The sequence below is a fragment of the Syngnathus acus genome, chromosome 3, assembly GCF_901709675.1.
Source record: "Syngnathus acus chromosome 3, fSynAcu1.2, whole genome shotgun sequence".
In the NCBI taxonomy this organism is placed as follows: Eukaryota; Metazoa; Chordata; class Actinopteri; order Syngnathiformes; family Syngnathidae; genus Syngnathus; species Syngnathus acus.
The window spans coordinates 2551026-2575994 of NC_051089.1; the positions used below are offsets into that span (position 1 = coordinate 2551026).

Here is a 24969-nt window from a genome sequence, read left to right on the forward strand (position 1 = left end):
CTTAGTAACAGTTTTTTTTAATTTTATTTGATCAGTGAATAAAAAACTGAACTCGTAGTTTTTAAATAACATATTTTTACAAAGAGTATATGATCTATTTGTTGATTTACAGTTTTAATCTAACATAATTTTTCTATGCTTCACAGTTCTTATTTGTAACTAAGAAAGATCCAAATCGCTCTCCTAACAAACTCTTCAAAGTGTTGGGGATTTTTCTTTTTCTTATATATTAACCGCATACGAGTTTGGGCCAACAGCGACATCGTGTGGACGGTTCACCGGAAGTGTCCCTCCGCGTGTACGCTCCGCACCAGGAAGTAAACTGCAAACAAAGTAGGATCATGGCAGAATGCACAGAGACACGTGAGTCTTGGAAATGAATAAAAAAAAGTACACTAGATAGCAACAAATGTACAGATTTACCCGGAAGCATGCATTTCAACCCGGGATAAAAATGATAGCCTCGCTAGCTAATGCTGTTTCCACTTTTAACATGACTAGATCCTTGTGCTGATGCTGCGGACATGCCGGAGCTATCGGACGCTGATAGCGACTCCGGTGATGACAAAGAGCAGTGGCAATGGATGGAGGAGGAGGAGGACAGTCAACAGGTTACCTGTTTGTTTTGTGACAGGTGAGCGCAGAAATGTTTTTCCTGACGTCATGAAAGAACAGTGGGCAGTTGTCATTTGCAGAAAATGTTTTTCATTACTTTATAACCAAAGACAGTTTAGAATAGATTGTTGCGACTGAATAAAACAAGTGGACTAAGACATCCAAATTACATGAAGTGTATTATTATTATCATTATTATTATTAGTCAAGTCAAGTTTAAGTCAAGTCACTTGACTTGATTATTATTATTAGACTGTTAATGAAGTAAATCACAGTAATTTGTCATCTCTCCAGATTACTAAATTCCGTGCCTGACACCCTGCAGCACTGCACAGTTGAGCACCAAGTGAACCTTAAAGATGTCATCAAGAGGCATAGTAAGTACAATACACAGAAACACTGTGCATAACGGAAATTATTTAAACGCAAGTTATGGTTGCGGTATTTCTCCGTTTCACTGAAAACTTTTTTTCTTCCTAGATTTAGATGACTACAGTTACATAAAGCTGATCAATTTTATCCGCTCAACAGTGAGTATTAATGTCATCTCTAAAGGTGTTATTTGAATACTGTTTATGATATTGTTGAATTATGTAATGACATTTTTTTTGCTTTTTTGCAGAAATGTGATCCATCATATCTCACGGGGCTGCCAGATGATCTCTTACCGTGGGAAAGTGATGACTTCCTCAAGCCAGTTATACAGGATGACCTTTTATTGCAAACTGGTACTTATAGTTCTTTTTTTATTTTATTTTTTTAAATAGTTACTGTTCCGTACGCCTCAAGATCTTTCAGATGGCCAGTACAGTCCAAATATACATGAACATTTGAAGCCCCCATTTTTGACGGGCACTGATCACAAATAATGAAGTAAAATGATTTTTTGAAACAACCTGGTGTACATGTAATATCTTTTGTTTTCCGGAGACCCCGAGGACCTGTGTGGTGGTCACCAGGGGACGGATTTGTCGGCATGCGGGTCATTGGAGGGGAAGACTAATCCGGCACTGCGGCTGAGAGTAGCTTCTGCTGAGAAGGCTGTTCCTCAAACCTTTGAAGATGTACAAAATTTAATGTTAGTCATTTGTATCACCTTTCTTGTAGCCTTTCCAATCATACAACTTTGTTTTGGCGCTTGTTTGACATCTGGCGGCCCATGTGACTAACATTTGCAATACAACGGATCGGCCAGCAGGGGGCCACCATTTCCGATACCTAATCAGCTGAAGCTACCATGTGGAAGAAGTTTTAAAGGAAGGGAAAATTCCACTGCAGCACAGAGGTTAAAGGGGGGGGGGGGGGGGGGTTGGAAGAGGGCGCTGTAAGGGAAAATTACAGAAAGACTGAGGACGGGGAGGGAGAAGATGGCAGAAGGAAAAGTGAGCTTCAAAGATAAATGCCTCTCATCTGCTCCATTTACCGCGATGTTCCGCATGCTGTAAAGGTTGAGTGTGCTTTCTGCTCACTGCGTCCTAAAAACTGAAATATTAAATTCAAATTTATCTCACATAGGCTGCTCGTCCAGCGTTTGGTGCTGGACGCTGACAATGAAAGGCCCGCTAACCCGCGCGCTGTTGCCGAGCTTCGTGAAGATGAGGACGAAGCCTACTTCAGCTCCTACGGTCATTATGGCATTCATGAGGAGATGCTCAAGGTGTGCGCTTAAACATGGAGACACTTTTTCCCGCAGCACAACACACTCTGCAGTGGCTGACTCGGATCATTCACTCATACTTGAGATGGGATGTTTTTACGCAAAGTCAGCAGTCAGCTGTCATGTAAGACACCAACATTGCCGCTATGTTGAAAATTTAAATTTGTAGCACTCAGCCGTCAAAGTGTCAACAGCTCAGATGTGCGGGCTCGTTTCTCACCGCAGTACTTGCGTATATCCCGTCGGCCAACCTGATTGGACCGTAGCGCTTTACGCTTTCTCTCCGATGCACGTCAAGATGATGCAAATGGCCTCTGACGCACTAAAGGTGGTGAGAGAGACAGGAAAGTAAGGAAAGCAAGGTGTGATTCTTTTTCTTACTTTCCACAACTTTTAAATTGCCCCAACCGAGTTTTATAGATATTTACCAATTTGTAATAAATAGCAGAGGTTAGTTTCAGATGAAGGGTTTTAGTAAAGTACGCAATCTAGGAGAGACATTTGTCGTTTTAAGAGCAAATTGAACAACACCACTAATCTCCGGAATGGTGACAAGCTGTTTAACGCTGTAGCTCCCAAATCACATGATTACGCAATTCTCAGGCTTTGCGCATTTTGAGCAGTCATCTTTTAAAATGTATAAACAGAACTTCTGACAACTCGTCTTATTTGTTCCATCCGTCTTGTTTGTTTTCGCAGGACAAAGTACGCACCGAAAGCTACCGTGACTTCATCTACAGCAACCCCGACGTGTTCAAAGACAAGGTGAGGTCCAGAAAGGCGACACATCCCGAGTAGCTTTGCAGAATATTTGCAGAAAACGTTCGATACCCGCGGCAACGTTAATAACGGGCAGATTTAATGACCGCCATCAAGGTGCCCGTGAGTTTTAAACGTGTAGATTAGCTTGCTAGGCCTTAAACGCAAACACGGTGCATTTTTCAGGTAAAGCATTAATACCACGATAGCGTCTGATTGAATCCTCCGGCTGACTTTATTAGTGCGCTGGCTGTCGACTGCCGAGCGCCGATAACAAACGCCGGCGTCGCCTAACAAAACGCATAACCCCTTCCTCCCAACAAAGACCGTCACCGAGGAGGCGCTGGTCCATATCATGGCCATCCATTATATAGGGGCTTGTTCTGGGAGAAGCGTGAGGGGCAGCTCACGTCGATGAGGAATGTATATTATCCGCGTTCGGCACCGAGGAGGAGGGAGATTGAAAACGAGAGGATTTTTGTTTTTTTCAGCTCAGCGGCAATGCGGCCGCCGAGCACAGAGGTGTCGTTTATGTGGTGTCGGCGCGGCGTCGGCGGGATACCTGCCGGCGGGCCCAGCTGCTTCAAATAGAGACACAGAGAGGAAACGTTACGTACAGATGAGCGCTACAGCTGGGCCTTTAACGCCCGTGGTGGCGCACGTGAACAAATTAGCTGAAGCACTAAAATAGATCCGGTTAAGAAGCCAACAGCAGTGGAAGGGTTGCTTTAAGGCAGGGGTGTCAAAGTCATTTTTGTCGTGGGCCGCATCGTAGTCATAGTTTCCCTCGGAGGACCATTATGATTGGCGACATCTTTATACAGTATAGGCTACAAAACAAACAGATGAATAACTCGTTTTAAAATCAGAGACTAATAAAAACTGCTCAAATATTTTAAAAAGACGAATGGGAATAAAAATCGCAAGCAATGTGAAGATATAGTCGATGCAAAATCTGTCTTTGCGGGCCACATAAAATGATGTGGCAGGCCCTATCTGGCCCCCGGGCCTTAATTTTGATCCCCATTGCAATCATTTGGTCAGTAAAGCAAGTTACCAGCTTTCTGTGATCTTGCACTAAATGAGAAAATCACACGAAATCACAGTTCCACTTTCAGTATTGATTGATTGATTGATTGATTTGTGGGATTCTTTCATCCAAATACAACCAAAATAAAATCTGAAAAATGGAATGAGAACCACTACCCATTTGGCATGAAGGTATAAATATGCTGGTCACATTGATGCAACTTAAAAAAAAAAATTATAATTAAGCATGCTTTCGAGAAATCAGGTTGCCCAAATTGAACTCATGCTCAAACTCCGTTAGACTCGGAGAATGAATATCGGCCCACGAATCGCAAACACAGTTGTGAGTGACCCTTTAAAATCTTTGCTTGACATCTCATGAACTTTCCGTGTCGTGTGTAAATCTTACAACGGCTCCATCTGTTGAATATCAACCAACCACGGCGGCGGCGATTCACCCGACGCAAGCTTGAAGGATTGATGGGCCGGCGCTGATTCTCTGCCCGTGTTGCATCCTTCTTCCCACCGAGCCTTATCTGACTGTTTGCCGGCCGAGTCTTGATAATACAGAATGCTTTTTATTCATGATTCTCCTTCGCTTTTGCAATGATGAAACACAATCCGCTACATGCTTGCCGTCAATTTCTTTTTTTTCTAAACAGATTGTTTTAGATGTCGGCTGCGGGACTTGCATATTATCGATGTTTGCCGCTCGGGCTGGAGCCAAGCAGGTCATTGCCGTTGACCAATCGGAAATTATCTACCAAGCCATGGATATAGTAAGGTAAGAAAACTGAGTTGAGACTTTTATATTGCTTTGCAAAAGTATTCACACCCCTTCAACTTTCTCCACATGATGTGACTTTACAATCATAAACCTCAATGTATTTTTTTACATTTGGATACTCTCAGAATATTAAGCAAATAGAAATCTTTCGAGAGTGTCTCAGTCATGTAAAGTTGTTTCTTTCCTACTAAGCGTCATTAGTTTGGTCCTATTTTATTCATCGATTGACTTTACACAGATTCTTTCTCGCTTGCGTCCTCAGTTGGGGGCTGAGATTGCCTCACATCTTTTTTGAATGTGCCCCAATTGAGCATACTTAGTTATTTGCATGTGTCCATCGTACGCTTGGGTTCCTCCAATCCATTTAGCTCCATCAGAGACGGACGGCCCCCCTCCTTCTTCACAGCTCTGCCTCTTATGACATTTTTTACTTAAAAGCCTTTACGAGTGCCATTATCGCAGTTATGTAAGGCTTCCCTATAAGCAGAACAACGGGGTTTGCTGAAGGAAAGGGACATTTTAATTTTACAGCCCACTGGCTCGCTGTGGGAGCAGGAGTTGGCACGCAGGGTGCATCTCAGGTTTGCCAGCGGTGAGCGCCGAGCTCCGCCCTCAAAGGAACGCGCATGGCGACGAGGTTCCGCTTTGGTTGTGACTTTATCGCTCGTTTTTCTGCGCGAGTCTCTCACTCCGCTGCTAATATCAGGATTGTAATTAAAGTGGCTTCTGTCGGTTGCACAGGAGCATTCATCTCCTGTCTCCTCTCTCTCGCTGAAGTTTAAATGAAAGGCTGGATTCCTTCCTTCACACTCACTTCCTTAATGGATAATGTCGAGATAGTTTTTGGAATGGCTGCAATTGATGGATTGGCCAAGAAAATGCTCTGGATTGTGGATGTTTGAAATTTATTAGGTATAAAAGGATTCCCATTCAACCAATAAAAGTGCAAATTAATGAAATGTTAATGAGGTTGCGTTTCAAGAACACACCTGGTTTACCTGACTGCAGTGTCTCAGTCTGAACACTAGGGGCGCTGTTTAAAAGGAGCAGTTTGATACGCCTGGTTACGCAAGTCGTTATAAAAACGCCATGTTGGCTCCGAATGCAAAATTGTCAATAAAATGAATCAAAAAAGAAAAGCAAAACTCCTTGTTGAGAATATTACAATGCCAGTCCCAACCAATCAGTGAGCGCTTGTAGCAGCAGATCGCTCAGCTTGTGCTTCAATGAAGAATGAAGCTAGCTCCGAGAACCGGTGGGGGAATTGTGGGAAACATTAATCATCCACGCTTGGAACGCACCTTGCAGCCCTGGCTCTGCTCCCCGCGACTTGGGCAGCCCATCGTGTCGGTCGACCGGGCCGAGGTGTTAACGTTACGAACGATTAGTGGAGGAAAATAAACTACTGCATCCCCTCAGTGGCAGCAAGGGAATGGATTACAGGATATTCCATTTTCATACCATACAACTATGCAGATTGGTTTATGAAGTTGCATCCTTGTGTATGCGTGTCATTCAAATTTAAAAAAATATATAAAGAAATTAGGGGAGAGTTGAAAATGTTACATTAAATGTTGAAAGCATCTGAATGAAAATCATTTCAATAGTCATTCCATTTTTCCACACTCAGCCTGGCACATATGCATTTCCGTACAAAGCAGACACCGATGACATTGTCCTCTAAATTACCCCAATAACGAGTTTACAGTGTTTCCTTGTTATGAAGACGGGATCTTTGGATGGGTGGGGGGTTGGGGGTACTGAATCTGGAAGAATGTGATAGCGGCCCGAGCAGAGCGGCAGAGAGGGGGAAGACGGTTCTAGATAAGCATCACTGCTACAGAAATGCACCCGGGGCCTCTTTGAGTAATTGTTCTGTCCTCTGTAACATTACGTGTCACCATAATGGAATATTCACCCAGATTGATACCCGCAATGGCCGGACTGAAGGGAAGGATCATTCAAACGGTACAGGTGATCATACAGTTGCTGCCTCATCCTCTGGCTCCTCGGTTACACTTTTCCAGTTTACATCCATAATACACTGTCCAAAACTTTGATCGATCTGGACTTGCTCTTATTCGTTTTCTTGTGTTTTTCTATCAGGCTGCTTTGGTCTACTCAACTTAATTTGTTTAGATTAAATTAATGAATTAAACCTAAGATTTACATCCAAACACTCATTTATAGGTTAAGATCAAATTAATTCATTAAACCTAAAATATACATCCAAGCACTCTTATTTTTTCATTTTTTTTAATCATTTTTTTCCACCATGCACTTTCACAGAAATCAAAACAAACTGCCAAACTTAGACTGCCTCTATGTAGCTCCCTGCTATTCCATCCCGTTGCACTCAAACACCGGGCAGAAAGTCTTTTCCCTCTGAGGGAGAAGCAAAAACGCGGCTGAGCGAGCAGCCCCGTAATGAAATGTGTCAGCGTTTGAGATTCGGCTTGAAACCGACAAGAGCCCCCTCCAGTTGAAGAATGGAGCTGTTTGCCGAGTTTGTCGCAAGTTTTGTTAAATATTTTCTTTACTGCAGGGCCAACAAGCTTGAGGACAAAATCACTTTGCTGAAAGGCCGCATCGAAGACATCAGCCTTCCCGTGGAGAAAGTGGACATCATCATCTCGGAATGGATGGTCAGTACACAATATTGCAAAGCATATAAAATATAGCTCCTATGAGAAACTGAAAACTAAGAAAAAAAACTGCGACTTATAGTCCGGAAAATACGGTAAGTGCATCTCATAGTCCGCAAAAATCTTGGTTTATTTTATCACCTTCTTGTCAGCATCTCTACTCCATTTTTTTTTAAAAACATGGGATTAAACTTCAACCGTAATGTCCTGTGAATGGCTAACCAGCAAGAGCAGTCTTATTTTGACTTGATGGCCATTTATCAGCCAGATTCTGTATGGCGATACAGGCGAGACGGCCAAAGTTGAACGCACAGCTGAAGTCATCCCTAATTCATGAGCCTCCTGTATCTGCCCCCTCCCATCCCCATCCATTGTGAAAGCCCAGGGTCACGAACAGGGGTCATCAGCCAGAGCCTTCCTGTCCCTTCACCGGGGAAATTGAAATTCGGCAAGTGACATGATCGCGGAACGGTGAAGGATAGGGCGCATAATATCTAATGACACCGACTCACAGAGCGCTAATATATCGAAGAATCTTCTCGTCACTTCTCATCAAGGCTGCAGCGGCAGACAATTCAGAGACAACAAGATTTAAAAGGTTGCCCTCTTAGTCAGCTTTTACCAAATGCAGGAAAATTAAAATCGACAAGGATCGTTTGCGAAGTTCTAAGTCGTACTTTGGACACCAAATTAATTTATTGCGTTCGTACTTGAGAAATAATGTCGTGTCAATTAACTGTGCTGTTGTGAAGCATTTTTTGTCAATACGTTCGGTTATGAAGCGAAAAGAATCATACAGTTCATTTCCAGGTGACGTTAATGCACACAGGGGACAATTTTAACAGGACTAATGGACAGAGGTGCTTGATCAATGTGATGTGTCCGTAAAGATGGTGATGGAGGAGGAGGAGGCACATGAAGGTCTGTCTGTCTTGCTAGTGTTTGAAAGACTGTTTTGAGCAGCGCCGGTGTCATTTCATAACTCACACCATTGATCGCTCCTCTCTCTTGGCACGCTGAAAAACAAAAGCGAGAATCAGATAAGAGTCCAGAGGGCTGCTGGCCATCATGAGCTCCATAAAGACTAAATAAAGATTCAGAGCAAGATCAATCACTGGTGATAGGCACTAGCTCGCTTCCTAGTGTTGGTTTAGTCTTACAAAATGGCGCAGAGCTAAATTCATTTTGTCAGCGCGGTCTACAACTCTCAAGTGTAGCTTAGAATGTATTAACATGCTGAATGATGTTCATGTACAAGAGGTTTGCACAACAAACAATATGATGCACTATTGTAAACAGGAAGGGGCTTAGAGTTGATCCCTGATGCACTCCTTTGTCACAGCTACCTTAGCACAGACTCGTGTCGTACCAAACTTACTCCGGGCGTCGACTTTCGAGAGCTACAAAGATGCAATGTAATTCCTCCAGAACTTCTCTGTAGCTTCTTGATAAAATATCGCAGTCCGACGAAAAAAAACTTGAAATGCACAACATGTCACAATTCATCAAGTCAGATGAGCGTGCGTTTGTCACCAGGTAAATTAGTAGCCGGCCCCGCCTTTAGCCTCATTATCGACATTGAGAGCCTGCTTCAGAAGAGAACGGGAGTCATCAATCATCCTCGCCTTTTGTCTGTCTCACTGTCAATCATTCACGTCACTGACACTCACTTGATAGGTTCGCAGGTGTGTCGATGTAAAATGTTGATTCATCGGCTGCGTCTTCTAAGACTTTGGATGGTTTATTGCCGCCCGTGTACAAGGTGGATCAAAAGTTCCAAGACTCAAGATATAATACACAGCTAAAATACGAGTTTTGCTCTTCAATCACGGCCAGATGATCAACGATGGTGTTTGCTTCGTTTAGAAGAGGCGAGAGTTTCGCCACGACATATTTAAATTGATGCCATCTTACAGTAGGAGTGGAAATGAAATTGCTCTTACACTATCTATCTTGTGTATTTCTCATTTGCGTTGATTAAAAGGGAAATTAGGTTTCTATTGGAATCTGCTCAATGTTCAATCCCCAAGAGATTACGGACGTAATCTATCACAGTATGATATGTTTATGCTAATTTGGTGTCATCAGACCACCGAGTCCTACAAGACGAGCCTCGCTGCTGCCCTCTGTAGTCAGCCAAGCGTGCAGGCCCCCCCTCCGCGTACACACTTCCAGACACACGGATCCGTGCACACGGGCCTTCTCCTTTATTTTACTGTGGGCCTCGCGGGACGATGATGATCTGCGGTAATTGAGGCAGATGTGTTGTGAATGCCGAAGAGTGGAGTGAAAACTGCTGATGCAGATTGTCTGTTGTAATACATCCTGATAGCTACAAGCAAGAGTATCCAAAGGTCACAACCCAAAACAATGAAGGAAGCCTTTCTACGTGATTTTTCCCTCAAATCACATCATGGCCTTCTTCTTATTATTTTTTTTTAGACTAGTTAACTTTCACTACATTGTATTTCAACGGCTGTGGCTGTAGTCTTTGGAAGTTTATCTTATCAAAGTGCGACAGAAAACACCGACGGGTACTTCTAAAATATTCAATGTTAATGATTACATTTTTTAAATATTTAGTTATATATATATTATTATTATATAATATTAATTATATATTATTTTCTTTATTAAAAAATATTTAATTGTTATTTCTATACGTATTACTTTGTATTAATATTAAATTCATTCCATCCAACCTATATTCAAATTAATACAATATTCGTCTTCCTTTCTGCTGTCTGTAAGAAAGATTGAAAAACGTAGACTACGTAGCTACGCCATGCCGTGTTTTACAAAGTTGAAATTCATTCTGTTTCTCTACCCTCGAGTCGAATCGGTCGTTTTTGCTGGCTCAGGACAGGTCACTGACCTGCCTTGGTTGCAAACAGTAATCTGCTGCGTTTTGAAAGAATACTCTAGAAAACAAAAAGTAACCTTTTGTGTCAAGGTGAGTTTGTGGGGCGGGGGAGCAATGCGTACAAACATAACACAGCTGTAAAAGGCTGTTTGCTATTTTTATTTTTGTGTTGGTGCAAACTTAGATGTGCTGGAGCACTGCGTGAGGCCACAGGGAGATGTGTTTTATATGCTAATGTTGCTAATGTGTATAAGCTGTTTCAGCCCGTTCTCATTAGGCTTTTCATTAGTCTCTCGTGGAAATGCAAAGTGGCTATGCTGCAGCATGTGACGGCTGCAACTTGGCTCTCGCCTCACACCGCGTTGTGTATTAGCGACACAAAGCTACATCCGCGACTTGTGCGTAAGCATCGCTTCAGCCCCATCCTCGCATAATATCATATGCAACCCATTCATAAAGAACAAAGCAACCCATAATGAAGTGGCTAATTAATATTTAAATTTCTAAAATTGCTGGGTGTGGATCATTGTGAAGGTAGCAGGGTGGGGTAGGCAGTAATCCAGGACCATCATTGACCATAAAGGTGCGACTCTTCTCCCAGCTCCCCCCCTCTCTCTCTCTCGCTCTCTCTCACTCTCTCTCTCTCTCTCATATCCCTTTTCCTTCAAGTGAAGCAGTGTCCCGTGAAATTGGCACTAAATTATGAGACCGCTGTACGCCGGGTGAGGCCTTTAAAAACGGCACAGCGTTAAGGTCATTGCGTGGACCATAGTCAGCAACAATGAGAGTATCGGACTTTGCATCGGGACCCGTGCGGCATCCACAAACAAGACGTGTAGCGCGCCGCTTGCTTCGGGTTTATCTGCATCGTCACCGTCGTGGTTATCAGCGCTGAGCCTTGGTGCTGATGGTGGTGATTATGGGGTCAATGTTATAAATCATCGTTGCCGCTTCCCTTGTTTGTTCCTCACGTTCGCTCACCCTTTAAATGAAATGGAATCGTAATTGAAATAATAAGGCTATCGCTAATCTGATTTGATGACTACAGCATACTTAATGCTAAGCTTCCGCTCCTTGTCAAGACTTTTTGTCACAGCCCAAAAAAAAAAAAAAAAAGCTTTGTCATCAAGCACTCATATACTTCCATCCAAGTCACGTTTGCCCTCATGGCCCTCACCTCACCTTGTTCGTTTGTGACCTCATAAAAGAGGAACAGGCCAATGCATGTAATTTGCAGTATTATTGATGGTCCCTAACACTAAATCCGGAAGAAAAATTATAAAAAGTGTCTTGGTAGCGACTAAGGTGCCATAGCAATTTTTAACAGGCTTATCCACCAAAAAATACTAGAAAACAAATTATTTATGTCCTCTAAAAATATATCTATATCTATATATATATATTTTTTAATTAAAATATTTATTTATTTTTATTTATTAATTTTATATATATAGCACACACACACACATGAATTTAATTTCTGCCATTTTGTCTTTTGCAGGGTTACTTTTTGCTATTCGAATCCATGTTGGACTCCGTCTTGGTGGCCAGAGACCTCTATTTGGGCGATGGTGGTTCAGGTAGCCCTTACATTTTCTCTCTCAATGCCCATCGCACAAGATAGACACATAAGTAAAGATGGTTGCAGTAAAAGTATTTCCCGTTGGGCGCCAGTGAGCTCTAATTTGAATATGTCCAAGTTAAAAAGAATGTGACATGTAGTCATTAACCGACCCCCCGAAAATGTTCAAATTTTCTACACAGCTGAAGTTGCCGTATTACTGATTCCAGATTTTAATTTATTTCTGTATGAACGTGCACTCGTGCATGACTTGTACACAATAATGAGCCAGCCCACAAATCAGGGCGAGACTAATCGGAGTTGCACCAAACAGCTGAAGGGGAACAATTCCGTCCACTGGGAATGCGTTGTAACTGCTGTCATTATGTCCACTCGTGGCCATTCGCTGAATATCTCGTTTGGAAGGAAAAGAAACGGTCTGGCTTTTCAGTCTTTTGTTTATCCACCATCATTCCATTGCAACATTAAGGGCTTTACAGTAACAAGAAACTTACATAAGGAAAAACTGCAGCCAAATGTGTTTTTAATGTGCAAATGAAAAAAACATGGACAAGGCTGGACCCAAAATAAAAAAAAAATGTTGTTAAGACATTCTTTATATTCACAATCTCTCAAGTTAACTCTGCCCAAGATAATCAGTCTGCTTTGATAGAGGACTAAAGAAATCTGCCAATACACCTCCGAAATAATTATTTAATGAAATTCTAAATGATTATTTGATCATCAAAAACAAGGATTGAATAATTCAATAATTGATACCAATCGGTTGTCGATTAATCGTTACATCTTTGAGCTAAGTCTGAATGCAGAAAAGTCCATACAAGAACAAAAAAAAAAAAAATCCTAAAGAGACTCAGCAATCTTGAACTTTTTGAATGGCCTCTCATTCCAGCTTCTGTAACTTTCAACCTGTAACGACCCTGAAACATTTCGGTTTTGACACTGCGGCTTTACAAGTAACATTTGACAGTGGTACCCAAAACAATATGGCCTCACTAAAAAGCTGGTCCTTCATTCATTGTTATTATTATTGTTTGTGTTTTTTCTCCACAACTAATTGCATAGCACGGTGTCCTACTAAAAGTGATCCGTTCTTGCGCCCCCCCCCCATCCACTCTTTCACAGCCGACCAATGAGGGGGCTCAAGAGAGCAAGTGTAGCGTGTGTGGGTGTGTGGGGGGGTCATGACAAACGGGCTGAGAGCAGCGAGTCGAGAAGGACGCAGATGTCAAAGCCATGAATCTGGGGACACCAGTGTGCCCCTTTCGCTTCGTCGTTTCCCCCCTTTTTACAGTAACCCCTCCTTCGCCTTTTCTCTCCGTTGCTTTTACAGTGCATTTCGCAAGCAAGCTTGTCTCGATTTTTTGCCAAATCAGCAAATCAGCCCACTCCCCACCCGGTCTTCACGATCGCTCCGTTGCTTCGGTAATCAAGAGTAAAAGGGAAAGCTGCTCCTGTGCTCATTAGGCGGGCTGACACTCAACGCCGTCACGCGCCGGCGTCGGCTAATAACGAGAGACCGTCAGATGCCCGTCGCAGAGTCGCCGTTATTCGTGCTCACAATTTATGGGCCGATGTATTGAAGGTTATGTGGGGCTGAACGGCAACCCATATGTCGGGCAAAATAAATTGAACTTACCCACCGGCTGGGTAATATTTTTTCAAATTGGAGGTTTGTAGATAGAAGCCTCCAGCCATGGTTGTCCGCACTGCTCACCCCCTCCCTAAATTATTCGCCCTCTCTTATTTTACTTATTTTAAACCCTTTGTCAGGCTCCACTCGTGAAGGCTTATTTGTATTGTCCTTACTCATCAAGGGGCTACAAAGGTTGGTGCCTTCAAAACAAAATCTATTTCCCATGTGCCTGAGCGCACATCCCAACCTGCAGCTCTCGTTTGTTGTTCATTTGCTTTTCTTTTCTTGCCGTTGTGATTTGCACTTCAGCTCCATCGTAGCGTTAGCTCAAATTTGCATTTCTTATATGAGTCTGTCATGTTTTTTGCCTTTTAGTTGTTTTTTTTTCTTCTTTAAGTTTGGCCTTAGGACTGTCTTGGCTAATGTTGGGTCGCAGTAGGGATGCCATCATCTTAGCGCTAACATTATCATCAGCCGGCAGTGAAACCGTCGCAATATATGTGAAAACACATCAAAAGACGTTTCATACAAAGTGAAGCTCTTTAATGCAGTTTGGACTTTGTAAGTAGGACAAAAACCAGGCCAAAGCGTGTTTTGTCGTTGCTGTCGCTTGAGGAAATTGATGGAAGCCATCACGCCCACGCGACTTAAAGGCGTTCTCTAATTAGTTGTGTTGAACGCAGACCATCAAAATTGATGACAGCAAGCTCGCCTTCTCTTCGAGCGTCATTCTGCTGGTCTAGAAGTTGGACAACCTTCCTTTTTGGTCTTCATGAATGTATATTATTATTTATGTATATTATGATTTTTAAGATTTAATCTAATAAAAATAATAAAATAAATGAAAATTAATAATAATTAAAATAAGTAAGATTTAGTTTATTTATTTATTTAAATAAATATTAAATAAATATTATAAATATTATTACTTGTTGTGGAGGTGACTGACTTCTGAAAAATATTAATATTATATTAGTGAATAATGTAATTGCTAATGACTCTGTCTTTTTGTCTTTGCCCACCAACTGTTCCTGGGGTCTCCTCAGTCTACCCGGACGTTTGCAACATCAGCCTGGCAGCAGTGGGAGACCCCCAGAAGCACCAAGAGTGCATTGCCTTCTGGGACGATGTGTATGGCTTCAACATGTCGTGCATGAAGAAGTTTGTCGTGCCCGAGGCCGTGGTGCAAGTGGTGAACGCGGACACGCTCATCTCGGAACCTGCAATCGTACAGGTAAATAGTCACAAATCAAAATGTTTGATGGGCGCATGAGAATCGTTGCAGCTAAAAATAAAGACGAGAACAACTTTGTTTGACGATCCATATCCAGCAGATGTAATGACGATCTCACAAACGAAACAGACATGTAAAAAAAAAAAGTTCCAATTGCTCTTAAGGAAACTTTACTACTTAACTGTGAGCATGCTGAGAATAAAACACTTGACTAAACTGCGAGTTGAGCACTGAGATGAAAAAAAAAGTCAAATCGGCTCCACATCGAACGGCGCTTACCTTCTCGGTGTGGCGTCACACTCTAGTCCCCGAATGCCATGACACGTTTCATCTCCGCTTGGCCCGTTTGCTAAGTAGCATGTCCTCCGCCCATGTGTGGATGTGATGAATGGGAGCAGAACTTGACGTAATGGAATTTGAATCCTCTAATCGATAGTTTCTCCCCTCCAGTGACAAATAGACAGCCCCTCTCCCCAAATTACAGCCATTGATACAATCCAATAACATTCTATTAAGGCTGACTGCAACTCCGTAAAATTGAGAGCCCGCTCTTGGAGCTACATAATCTGCAAACCTGATGACTTTTCTTTTCTCGCTGAGAACAACTAGGACAAATTGAGGAAGGTTAAATTTTAAACTATTTCCAGCTGCAGTGAACCAGTTCTGTACTAAAGCTTCTATTTGTGTCCCAATATTTTTGAGGCCATTGATGTTTTGATTTTATGATGACTGTAACGCTACCATTAAAAATCGTTCTTAGCTATGTTGAGCAATGTGGCCTGAAAATTTTAGCAAAATGTTTCTCAAGGTAGCCAATATTATTTGGATTTAAAAAAAAAAAAAAAAAAAGGGAATATACAAATGTGGTGATTTCATATTCTCATTTCATTTTTTTTCACTCAACAGACAATCGACTGCAATAAAGTACGTCTCTCGGAGCTGGAGTTCACGTGCGACTTTTGCTTGAAGATGACCAAAAGCACAGATTGCACGGTAATGCAAACATACGCCAAATGAAACCCTGAATGTTTTTTATTTTTCATTTATTTTCACATTTTCTTCTTTTCATGATGTTCCCGTCGATCTTACCGACACCTTATTGTCTTTTTTTTGCCCAAGAAGTCCTCAAGTTCTCAACTCTCTCAATAAAAGACAGAAATAGACTTGCGAAAAGAAAACTTTTGAAGCTGAAAGAAAAGCCGAGGTGTAGGTCAAGCGGCAACACATGAATTAAGTCATGTCCTCCTCAGTGGGTGCTAGCTAAAAACACAAAAGCGTATCAAATGCTTTATGAGCCCATTTCCCCTGCCAGCACATCCCTCAGCTGAACTTCCTCCAATGACTACGCCACATTTCACCGTGTCGCGAAGAGCCTGCAGCACAAGCGCCTCACTTTAATATCTTGCGACGCTCCGCATTGTGTTGCAGACGTTTGCGTTACGGCGCACTGCTCCGTCATTTGCCGTCATTTGCTTTCATGGGTAGTCAATACGTGATTCTTATTTGGCCTCTGCGTATTGTTTATTTGTTTGCGGATCACGTTTATCTGTGTGTACATGCGTGTATATTCTCAGAAGGAATGGCCAGTCTAAATGGTTCCTTTCTCCTCTCCTTCAACATCAACGCTGCTTGCGTCAGGATTTACAGATGATTATTGACCCGCGCAAGGGCTGCTCCGCTGTCGTAAAGATACCGATCTGGAGTCAGTATTGTCCGCAGCTCTTCGGTGGTAGTTAAGGTTAGGATGTGTGAAGGGTAAACTGCTCCTGGACCAGCGCTGGGGGATCGGTGAGGGAGAGCCGCCGTGCCTCTCGCCCGCCCTATGATGGAGCGGCTGCTTTTGTTCTCCTGTCGACAGTCCATTCATCAGCTCAGCCTGCCTAACCTTGCATTAAATGAACAGCACAACCCCTGCGTCTGTGCCGCTCACACGCAAGATAAATCCTCTCATTCTGTCTTTTTTTTTTCTTTTTTTCCCCCCCAGCCACCCTTTCTTTATCCCTCTTTACATTTACATGCTCGTGTTTATTGTTTCTGTTGAAGTAGCCTGAAGCCACACAGAAGGTATCACATATCCTGTCGAAATGCATTCAGTTTACTGCACATTTCAGAAATAGTTGACCCTAAAAAAAATAAAAAGTCCCAATGATCGTCACACACACCTGGGTGTGGTGAAATTTGTCCTCTGCATTTAACCCATCCCCGTGTGATTTTAATCCATCCCCTGGGGGAGAGGGGAGCAGTGAGCAGCAGCGGTGCCACGCTCGGGAATCAGTTGGTGATCTAACCCCCCAATTCCAACCCTTAATGCTGAGTGCCAAGCAGGGAGGCAATGGGTCCCATTTTTATAGTCTTTGGTATGACCCGGCCGGGGTTTGAACCCACAACCTTCCAGTCTCAGGGCGGACACTCTACCACTAGGCCACTGAGATGGCCTTCACCGCTGTGCAGGAGTTGGAACCGTCAAAATTCTGTGATGCATTTTGGTACGTTCCGGTTTGCACTGCCAAATCCTCTCGATCAGGAGTGTCAAACTCATTTTTGTCGCAGGCCGCGTTGTAGTCGTAGTTTCCCTCGGTGGGCCATTATGACTATCTGTATACAGGATAGGCTACAAAACAAACTGATGAAAAACTAGTTTTGAAATCAGAGACTCGTGAAACTATTCAAATAGTTTAAAAAGATGAATGGTAATACAGAAGTGAAGATAATTTGTTATTTTAGTAATGACAAAATCGAAAAATTTGTCTTCACGGGCCACATCAAATGATGTGGCGGGCCGTATCTGGGGCCCCCGGGCCTTACGTTTGACACCTATGCTCCAGATGTTCAGTGTGTGTTGGACATCATATGTGAGGAGCTCCTCTTGGAGGTCGTCCACAAGCGAGGATGGTTTGGGCTGCATCTCGGTAGAACAACAGCAATCTGGACGAGGCTGAGGAGATTCACGGGAGGGAATTCACACCAATGCACTTGTGAGGTGCTCATGCTTGAAGCCTCCACGCCTGGGTAAACCCTATCAAAAGTGCATTAGACCTCTCCGCTCACCCCCCCCTTCAGTCCCCGTCAGCAATCCTCCGTTTCCCCCTCCTCTTTATGCCCCATCCCTCACGCCCCCCCCCGCCGTTGTATAATAGTATCTGGCCGGGCCACTCGGCTAACTGACACATAGCCAGGCGAAAGAGGGGGGGCAATGATGAATTGCTCCCTGTTGGCGTTATCCTTGATGATAATTATTAATTTTCCCTCCACTCTTCCTGGAGACTTGGCTGGAGCGCCACAGTGTAGGAGAGTTTCCTCCATGGGCCATCAGGAAGCCCACTGTCATCACTTATCACGGACACATTTGGGGCCCGGGGCGAAATGCTGATGAAAATTAAATGCACTCATTCCGCCTTTTCCTGCTTTTGCTGTGCCGTTGTGTTTGTGACGATCGTGACTACTTGCTTGCCTTCAACTTGGGGAAATGAGCATCTTTTGATATAATACTGCTGTGAAAGGAGCAGAAATTGGCTACTTTGAAAGAAAAAAAAGAAATCATAGGCGGTACTTTTGGTTTCACAGCATTGAGTTTGTATTTTAATGGCTAGGTCGCGATATAACTCTCTGACGTTTCAAAGCCTGGTTCCCGAGAGATGGTGGGCTTCGGTATCTTGCTCATCCATTAGGTCAACTTTTACGTCCCATGCAATACAGTTTTAGAATCCACCACCCAACAGAAAAAATGACTGTTTGTTTTATTTATTTATTTATTTTAATTTATTTGATATTTTATTATTTTATTTATTTATTTTATTTATAGGACTGACGTCTCTTCTGGACAGTGTTGAAATACATAACACAAAATTGAGTTTCCATTTTGTCCCAGGTATCCCACAGGGTTCAATCCTGGGTCCCATTCCGTTTTGTCTTTATACAAATGATCCACCGCCTACAACTTTTTAGGCAACTCCCTTCATTGTCATGGTTAAAAGAAAGGTTGGCATAAAAACCTCATCCACTTTTTGTGTGATAAAGTCCCAGTCTTTGGCTTCACTTTAGTCGAAAAGTTATTTCACACAAGTGACAATCAATCTCGGCCTGCCGAGTAATTACAGCAAATTTCCTAATTACCACAGCTCGGAGCATCTCTGCTGCGTTCATTAAAATCCGTAATTGTATTGGGCTGACATGCTCTTCTTTTGTCCTACTTTGTCCTCTTCTACTACCACTCTGGTCAGAACCGAAACAAAAAGGACCGCTCTATGAATATTGTTGACGACACTTCACCTCTTCCGTCATTGCACGCCGGCAAAAAACTAGCTTTAAATAGGAATCTCACCTCTCTTTGCTTCGTCGATTTAGTTCTTTGTCTCCGCAAGCCGGACGCCGAGTTGTCAGCTGTGTCAGGATTAAAAGCTATTAGTTCTGCATCATTGCCACTACAAGTGCGCTCCTGAGATTGATAGAGTACCTCTGTTCCTCCAGTTGGGGGGAGAAAATCATCCTGGGGGTTGTTTTGGGGAACCAAAGGCAGCCTGGCCATAGACTGCCCCCCCCAATGTGTTGTCCACATATGTACATATGCTACAAATCCTTCATAGACATCATTTGAATATCCGTGAAAGGCTTTCAATTCAAATTCTTAAACCTCAAGTTTGTCAAAAGATTACAATTTAGATTATAGAATTTGGATTTCAAGTCCTGCTGCTATTTTTTTGTAGCAATCCATCCATTGCTGCAATATTGCAACATTGGCTAATTTCATGTTCCCAGGTGGATTTTTTTTTTTTTTTATCGTCAGCAATATTTCCAGCATGGAGTTGGTGGCCACGCGATAATGTATTTCTTTTGTACGATGACAAGTCTCTCTGATGAGGTTAGAGGGAGCACATGGAACATGTTGTTGACTCAGCCCAAATGAGAGATCCAAGTTCATATTGAGAGGGAGGAGATTTAAAAAAATTAAAATAAAATGTTAACAGAACTTCATAATACTCATTCAAAATAAAATGATTTGTCCTTTGCTCAGCACACATTGTAACTCACCTTCTCGTTTTTCATTGCAGGCAATCGTGGGCTACTTTGACGTTTTCTTTGACAAAGGCTGCCGCAACAAGGTAAGCTGCGCTGACATCCGGAAAAGCTATTTAACGCAAAGTCAATTACGTTCACGCTTTAGCTTATTTCTCCTCCTCGAGGCGTTTTGTCGCCAATCGACACGCAACCTGCTCCGTTGCTGATCTAAGCACTTATCCTGCAGTTGCAAAACAAATCTCAGTTGAATTCAAATGTAAATGTCACAATTTCATATTGTTTTGGCCAGGTGATGTTCTCCACGGGTCCTCAGGTGACAACGACCCACTGGAAACAAACCGTCTTCCAACTGGAGAAACCCTTCACAGTCCAGGCGGGTGAGTACGAACCGTTTTGTTGTCAAGTTGCGTCGGACCGTGTGTGTGTTTTACTGTATTTGGGGCCTTTTAATGGCGCTCGTCAGCAGGATGTCAGGTAATCCGTCTCTGCTGGTGATGTCCTCAGACCGCTTGACACTCGTTATCCGTCACGACGAGAGACAGCAAGGGGATCCAAACAAATCACATTCAGCTGTCAGAGACAGCATGTGAGACTCATCCGATAAGCGCTCGCGCGCCTTGATTCATTGCGCATCGGCAGAGAGGAGCTTTGTTACTGACCAGTAAAAAATGCTGCATGCAGATATTATGGACAACCAGAAATGACTGCATACAGTAAAATTGTCATGTTTTCGGAAGTGGTACATGATCAGGATTGCTATCGGGAGAGCTTTCCGATAGCTGATCATTTGAATCGGGCATCTTGGGGTAGGGAGAAATCTAAAATGTTAACCCTGACATTGAACAAACACCAAAGATTAACATTGGAATTATTTTATTTCCACTTATTTTAGCTACTGTTAAACACACATTCCAATTTAAATTGGATTGTGTTTTTCCACACGCTAAACTTGCTCTGTGGTTTTCTATTTATTTATTTAAATTTATTTTATTTCATTTGATATTTTAGTGATTATTATTTATTCATTAATTTTAGTTTACATTTTTTTTATTTTTTGTGGCATTTGCCAGTAGTGATTTGGACCGCTATCTCAGGCCAGCATGATCCGCATCACGATCAAAACGATAAAGCCACTCCCAGTGCAATACAAATTCACTCCAATTACAATCGCAAAGGCACAAAAAGTTGCTCTGTGGTGCTCACCTGCTTTCAAGCATGAGACACTGCTGGAGATGTTCACTCGAACCCGCGTGTATGTTATTTTCTCCGCTTTACAAGTGCTGTGCGGCGTATCATAATGCAAATCACGGACGTATCCGCTGACGTGGGGGCGAACGGAACGCGGGGGCTAACTGTCCACTTCCTGGCTGGCTATCTGATGCGGCCTACTGTAATAAATGACCCGTGGGGGTGAACACATACGCTCCATGTCCGTCGGCCCTCGGCCACGCTCCGGCAACGGGCGGCGCGATAAAAACGTCAAACCCTCTGTAGCGGTTCAAGCGCTATCGGAGACTCTGCGTTCTGATTGGTCGGCAGCCGAACGTGAGCACGGCGGACGAGCATCTGAATGTGCGGAGCCGAACTGATTCGATTTGCTCAAATGATGATCCATGAATGCGGTTGGGCTCGACAGCGTTGGAATTGAAAAGTTTACAACCTGATAACGATTTTGAAGCAGTTTGATGTTTTCAACTATTTGTACCGTAACTTGCGTATCAGCATAGCCGTGTTCTGACTGACCCACCGAGGCTCCTCGACTACAATATGACTCTTTCTTCACACGGAGGTGTCGGAAATCGTATTTGCGGGCGCCGCAATCGTCGGCGGCAGCTTTACCGAGCTTGAGTAGTGATACGCTGGATGAATTCATTTTTGCTTTTACTGCTGCGCTGCCTGAGGGATCTGAAGTCGTGCCGCACTCCTTTACTGCTTTTTTTTTTCTTCTGCCGCTGCTACATCTTGTGGAAGGATTTGTCAAATTATTTTCAAAATATAAATGGCATCGGAGGTCTTACAGTTTCATTATGTGAAAAGCGTTCCATTTACAGCATAGTAATGTTTCATTAAGTTTAGAAACTGGGTGCTCAGCGTACTTTCACGACTAAGTAGTAGCGATTATTTTGAGCTAGTGAAACATTTTTTGGCCAGGACACGTCTTTTTGTCGCAGGGATTTAGTGTAAAACTTTGGAAGTTATGTTAGAGAGACAGTTTTAAATCAGGATTGTTTTGGTTCTCGTGGGCTCTTTGCACTAAATGCTGTGACGTCAAGACCGATTTTGCGGCCTTCTCTTTTCTGCTTTGAGGAACGCCCGCAATCGTCCATACAAAGTCTCAAGTAAAAAAAAAAACTCAATTGGTCCAGCTCACAACCTCACATCAGTGAAATGGGAGTCCCCCATCAAAACTGACCTGAATGTTTTTATAAAACTGATTTTAGTTAAAGTATTTGGATTTAATCACGTTTGGATGTCCAGGCTGCATGCGTATAGAAGGAAGCGTAGGTGAGCAAGGGAGAGAGCGGCAGGTTATTGATGCGCTCTCGCCACCCAGACGCTCCTCAACCTCCTCCAGGGGCCGTAAAGCAGAAATTGAGTTTTTAACAACATTCTCTTTTCACTTGATAGCGGCTATTCTATACTTTATAACGCACACACACTTCGCCTCGTTTGCACTCAAATTCGAAAGAAATCTTGCGCACTTCTATGCTAACCCAAAGGAAGTCCCTGAACTCACCTTGAAGTTGATGAACGCGTCTACCGACACAACAACTTGGAGTGGCCCTCCAGTGTGTTTTGGCCTTCAGCTCTGATTGGCTGCGGCGCGGGCCAGGCGTAAACATCCCGCCGCTTTGTGCCGACTGTCTGGTGATTTATCACGACGGAGATCGAATGCGTTTTGATGCGTCGGTAGCAGCGCAACAGTAATTAACTCCCGGGCTGTGTTTGTGAGGCGCCGGCGCCAGTGAGGGCGCACGCACAAACGTAGCGGTCCGGAACAAAACATCCCTGCAAATCCTTTTGGGTGTCAGCGTAATAAATTAAGCAGCAAATCATTTGTCACGCTCCGGTGTGTTTGTGTGCCTCAGCTATTGAAGAGGAGGGTCATTCTTTCACGCTTTTACCTACTTTGTGTTAAGCAGCTAAAAGACAGTTGTTTTGTCCACCATGTTTGTGCTATTGAAGCGTGTTTACAGTCTCTTAGAACTCCATTTGTGTCCTTGTCAGGTTAGACGCTATTCACGCTGGTCTTTGACTAAACGAACGTCTTCCAAGGACCTCTTATTTGAACTGTGGCGGTCTTTTGTGCCGAGGGCTGGATATCAACGTTTTTTTTTTTCTGTATGTTTGTGTCAACAACCGCTTCTGAAAAATAGGACATGAGACGTAGCACTTGACCCAAGTCGTCTTCATTCCTCTCCCTGTCACATTTTTTAAATTTTTCGTCTTTAGACTTGAATGGCGTGAGTTGTACACTGGCAGAGCTAGCGAGGGGGCTAGCAGGGGCACTGACCCCCAATTCTTGCTTCGCCAATGGAGTTGTATGTATGTCTCAGTTTAAAAGATTATCCAGAGGTTAGAAGCGGTTCCTGTCAGGTATCCAGTTGATCTTTACGATTTTGCTTAGTGGTGCTGGTGGGCATTTTCAACCTGTCGTCCTTAGGGAAGATAATTCAATTATTCTCCAGAGCTCCCCTCTTTCAAATAAACTGAAACAAGACATAGCCAAAATAATTAATCATCTCCCCATTGTTCTTATGTTCCTCCTGTGATCCTTTCCTACATACCGTACCTCCCAAATCTTTTTTTTTTTTTTTTTTGTCAAGTCCCACAGCTGCTCAAACTCTCTGCAGTGCAGTGACAGACCCAGAGTGCGGCGCCAGCAGGCAGCCAGGATTTTCTAACACGAGCGTATGTACGTGACAGAAATAATGGCGGTCGCCGGAGAAATCTCCACGCTCAGCATTTTCTCATCACGTTCTCCCGTAACCTCCAGCGACTAAGAGTGTGTAGCGTAGCGAGTGGGAGACTCTGCGTCCGTGCACAAATATAGGCACAAGGCAGTGGTGCTTATTAACATATATTGAAGTACGTTTGATTTACACGCACATCATCGTTCCTATGAGCAGCCACCACTGCGGAAGTCTGAGCTCAGCACTGCTGCAGGGCGTCTAATGTTTCTTACTATCAGCAGTAGTTCATATTTTAGATTCAACTTCATGATTATAGCCAATGGAAAATGTCCTGTAACATCTTGTCCATGCTTTGTAGGGGAGGAGCTTCAAGGAAAGATCACATTGCGCAAAAACAAAAAGGACCCTCGCTCACTGTTGGTCACCTTTGAACTCCGAGACAGGAAGCTGACCTACAAAGTGCAGTAATGTAGTCAAGTGACGGAAGTGACGTCATTGAAACAACATTGCTGTTGTGAGTATGGCAATTGACATTTTAGGATTGTTTTACTTATTTGTAATAAAGAACACCTTGACCAAATATTCTCTTTGTCAATGTGTTTTATGTTAACGGTGACACAATGTTGAGAGATCAAGTTTGTGCTCAAAAAAAGAAAAAGCTCAAAGCTTAATCCAAGCATTTTCCGCCTTTTATATTTTTTCACGATTTGATACTCTTGATCAGTTCCCACATGGATCCATGCCCTGCCCAAGGGGGTGTCCGTAGCCACATCTGGCCACCCCACAGCTCCGCCCCTTGCACAAGGTATTCATGCTGTACATTTCCCCCCCAAATGATGCAACAGTACTCTGATAGATGATGTTTTCAAATGTGTTCATTCGTTGAATGATGAAAACTGTTCCAAATCAGAAAAGGTAACTTCATATCGTTGGTCATTTTGTGAGGAGAGCAAAGAGAATGTTGTAAGTGAGGTTCCTTGTCAGCTGAGAGTGATGGTGATGATGAGCATGATGATGATGGTGATGAGAGTCGCGGGCCTCCGAGTGACCTCCACCACTGAATCACTAGTTTCCAGGCGCCTCGGATGGATGCGGCTGCTTATCACCCACGCGACAGTGGGAGTGAACCATTAATTATAGACGCATGTGTAATTAACCGCGGCACCAACCCAAACGTAGTCAAGCAGCACTTTCTCGTAAATCTCCAAAGATCGTACAAAACGGACATTTTA

At 43.2% G+C, this 24969-nt stretch overlaps 1 protein-coding gene across 2 annotated transcripts; it reads left to right on the top strand.

Annotated features, from left to right (window-relative positions):
- Positions 1 to 284: 284 nt before the first annotated feature.
- prmt3 (protein arginine methyltransferase 3) lies at positions 285 to 24319 on the top strand. Of its 2 annotated transcripts, none has more exons than XM_037246578.1 (16): positions 285 to 363; positions 502 to 634; positions 910 to 992; positions 1096 to 1145; positions 1238 to 1343; positions 1546 to 1693; positions 2131 to 2272; positions 2972 to 3037; positions 4723 to 4844; positions 7393 to 7492; positions 11857 to 11935; positions 14620 to 14807; positions 15714 to 15800; positions 19856 to 19906; positions 20113 to 20200; positions 24096 to 24319. In XM_037246578.1, the coding sequence occupies exons 1-16, from the start codon at positions 342 to 344 to the stop codon at positions 24203 to 24205; spliced, it is 1575 nt and encodes a 524-aa protein (XP_037102473.1). In that variant the 5' UTR covers positions 285 to 341; the 3' UTR covers positions 24206 to 24319. The 2 variants fall into 2 exon arrangements, with proteins under 2 accessions (XP_037102473.1, XP_037102474.1); XM_037246579.1 differs by having other exon boundaries at positions 310 to 363; positions 523 to 634.
- Positions 24320 to 24969: the final 650 nt, after the last annotated feature.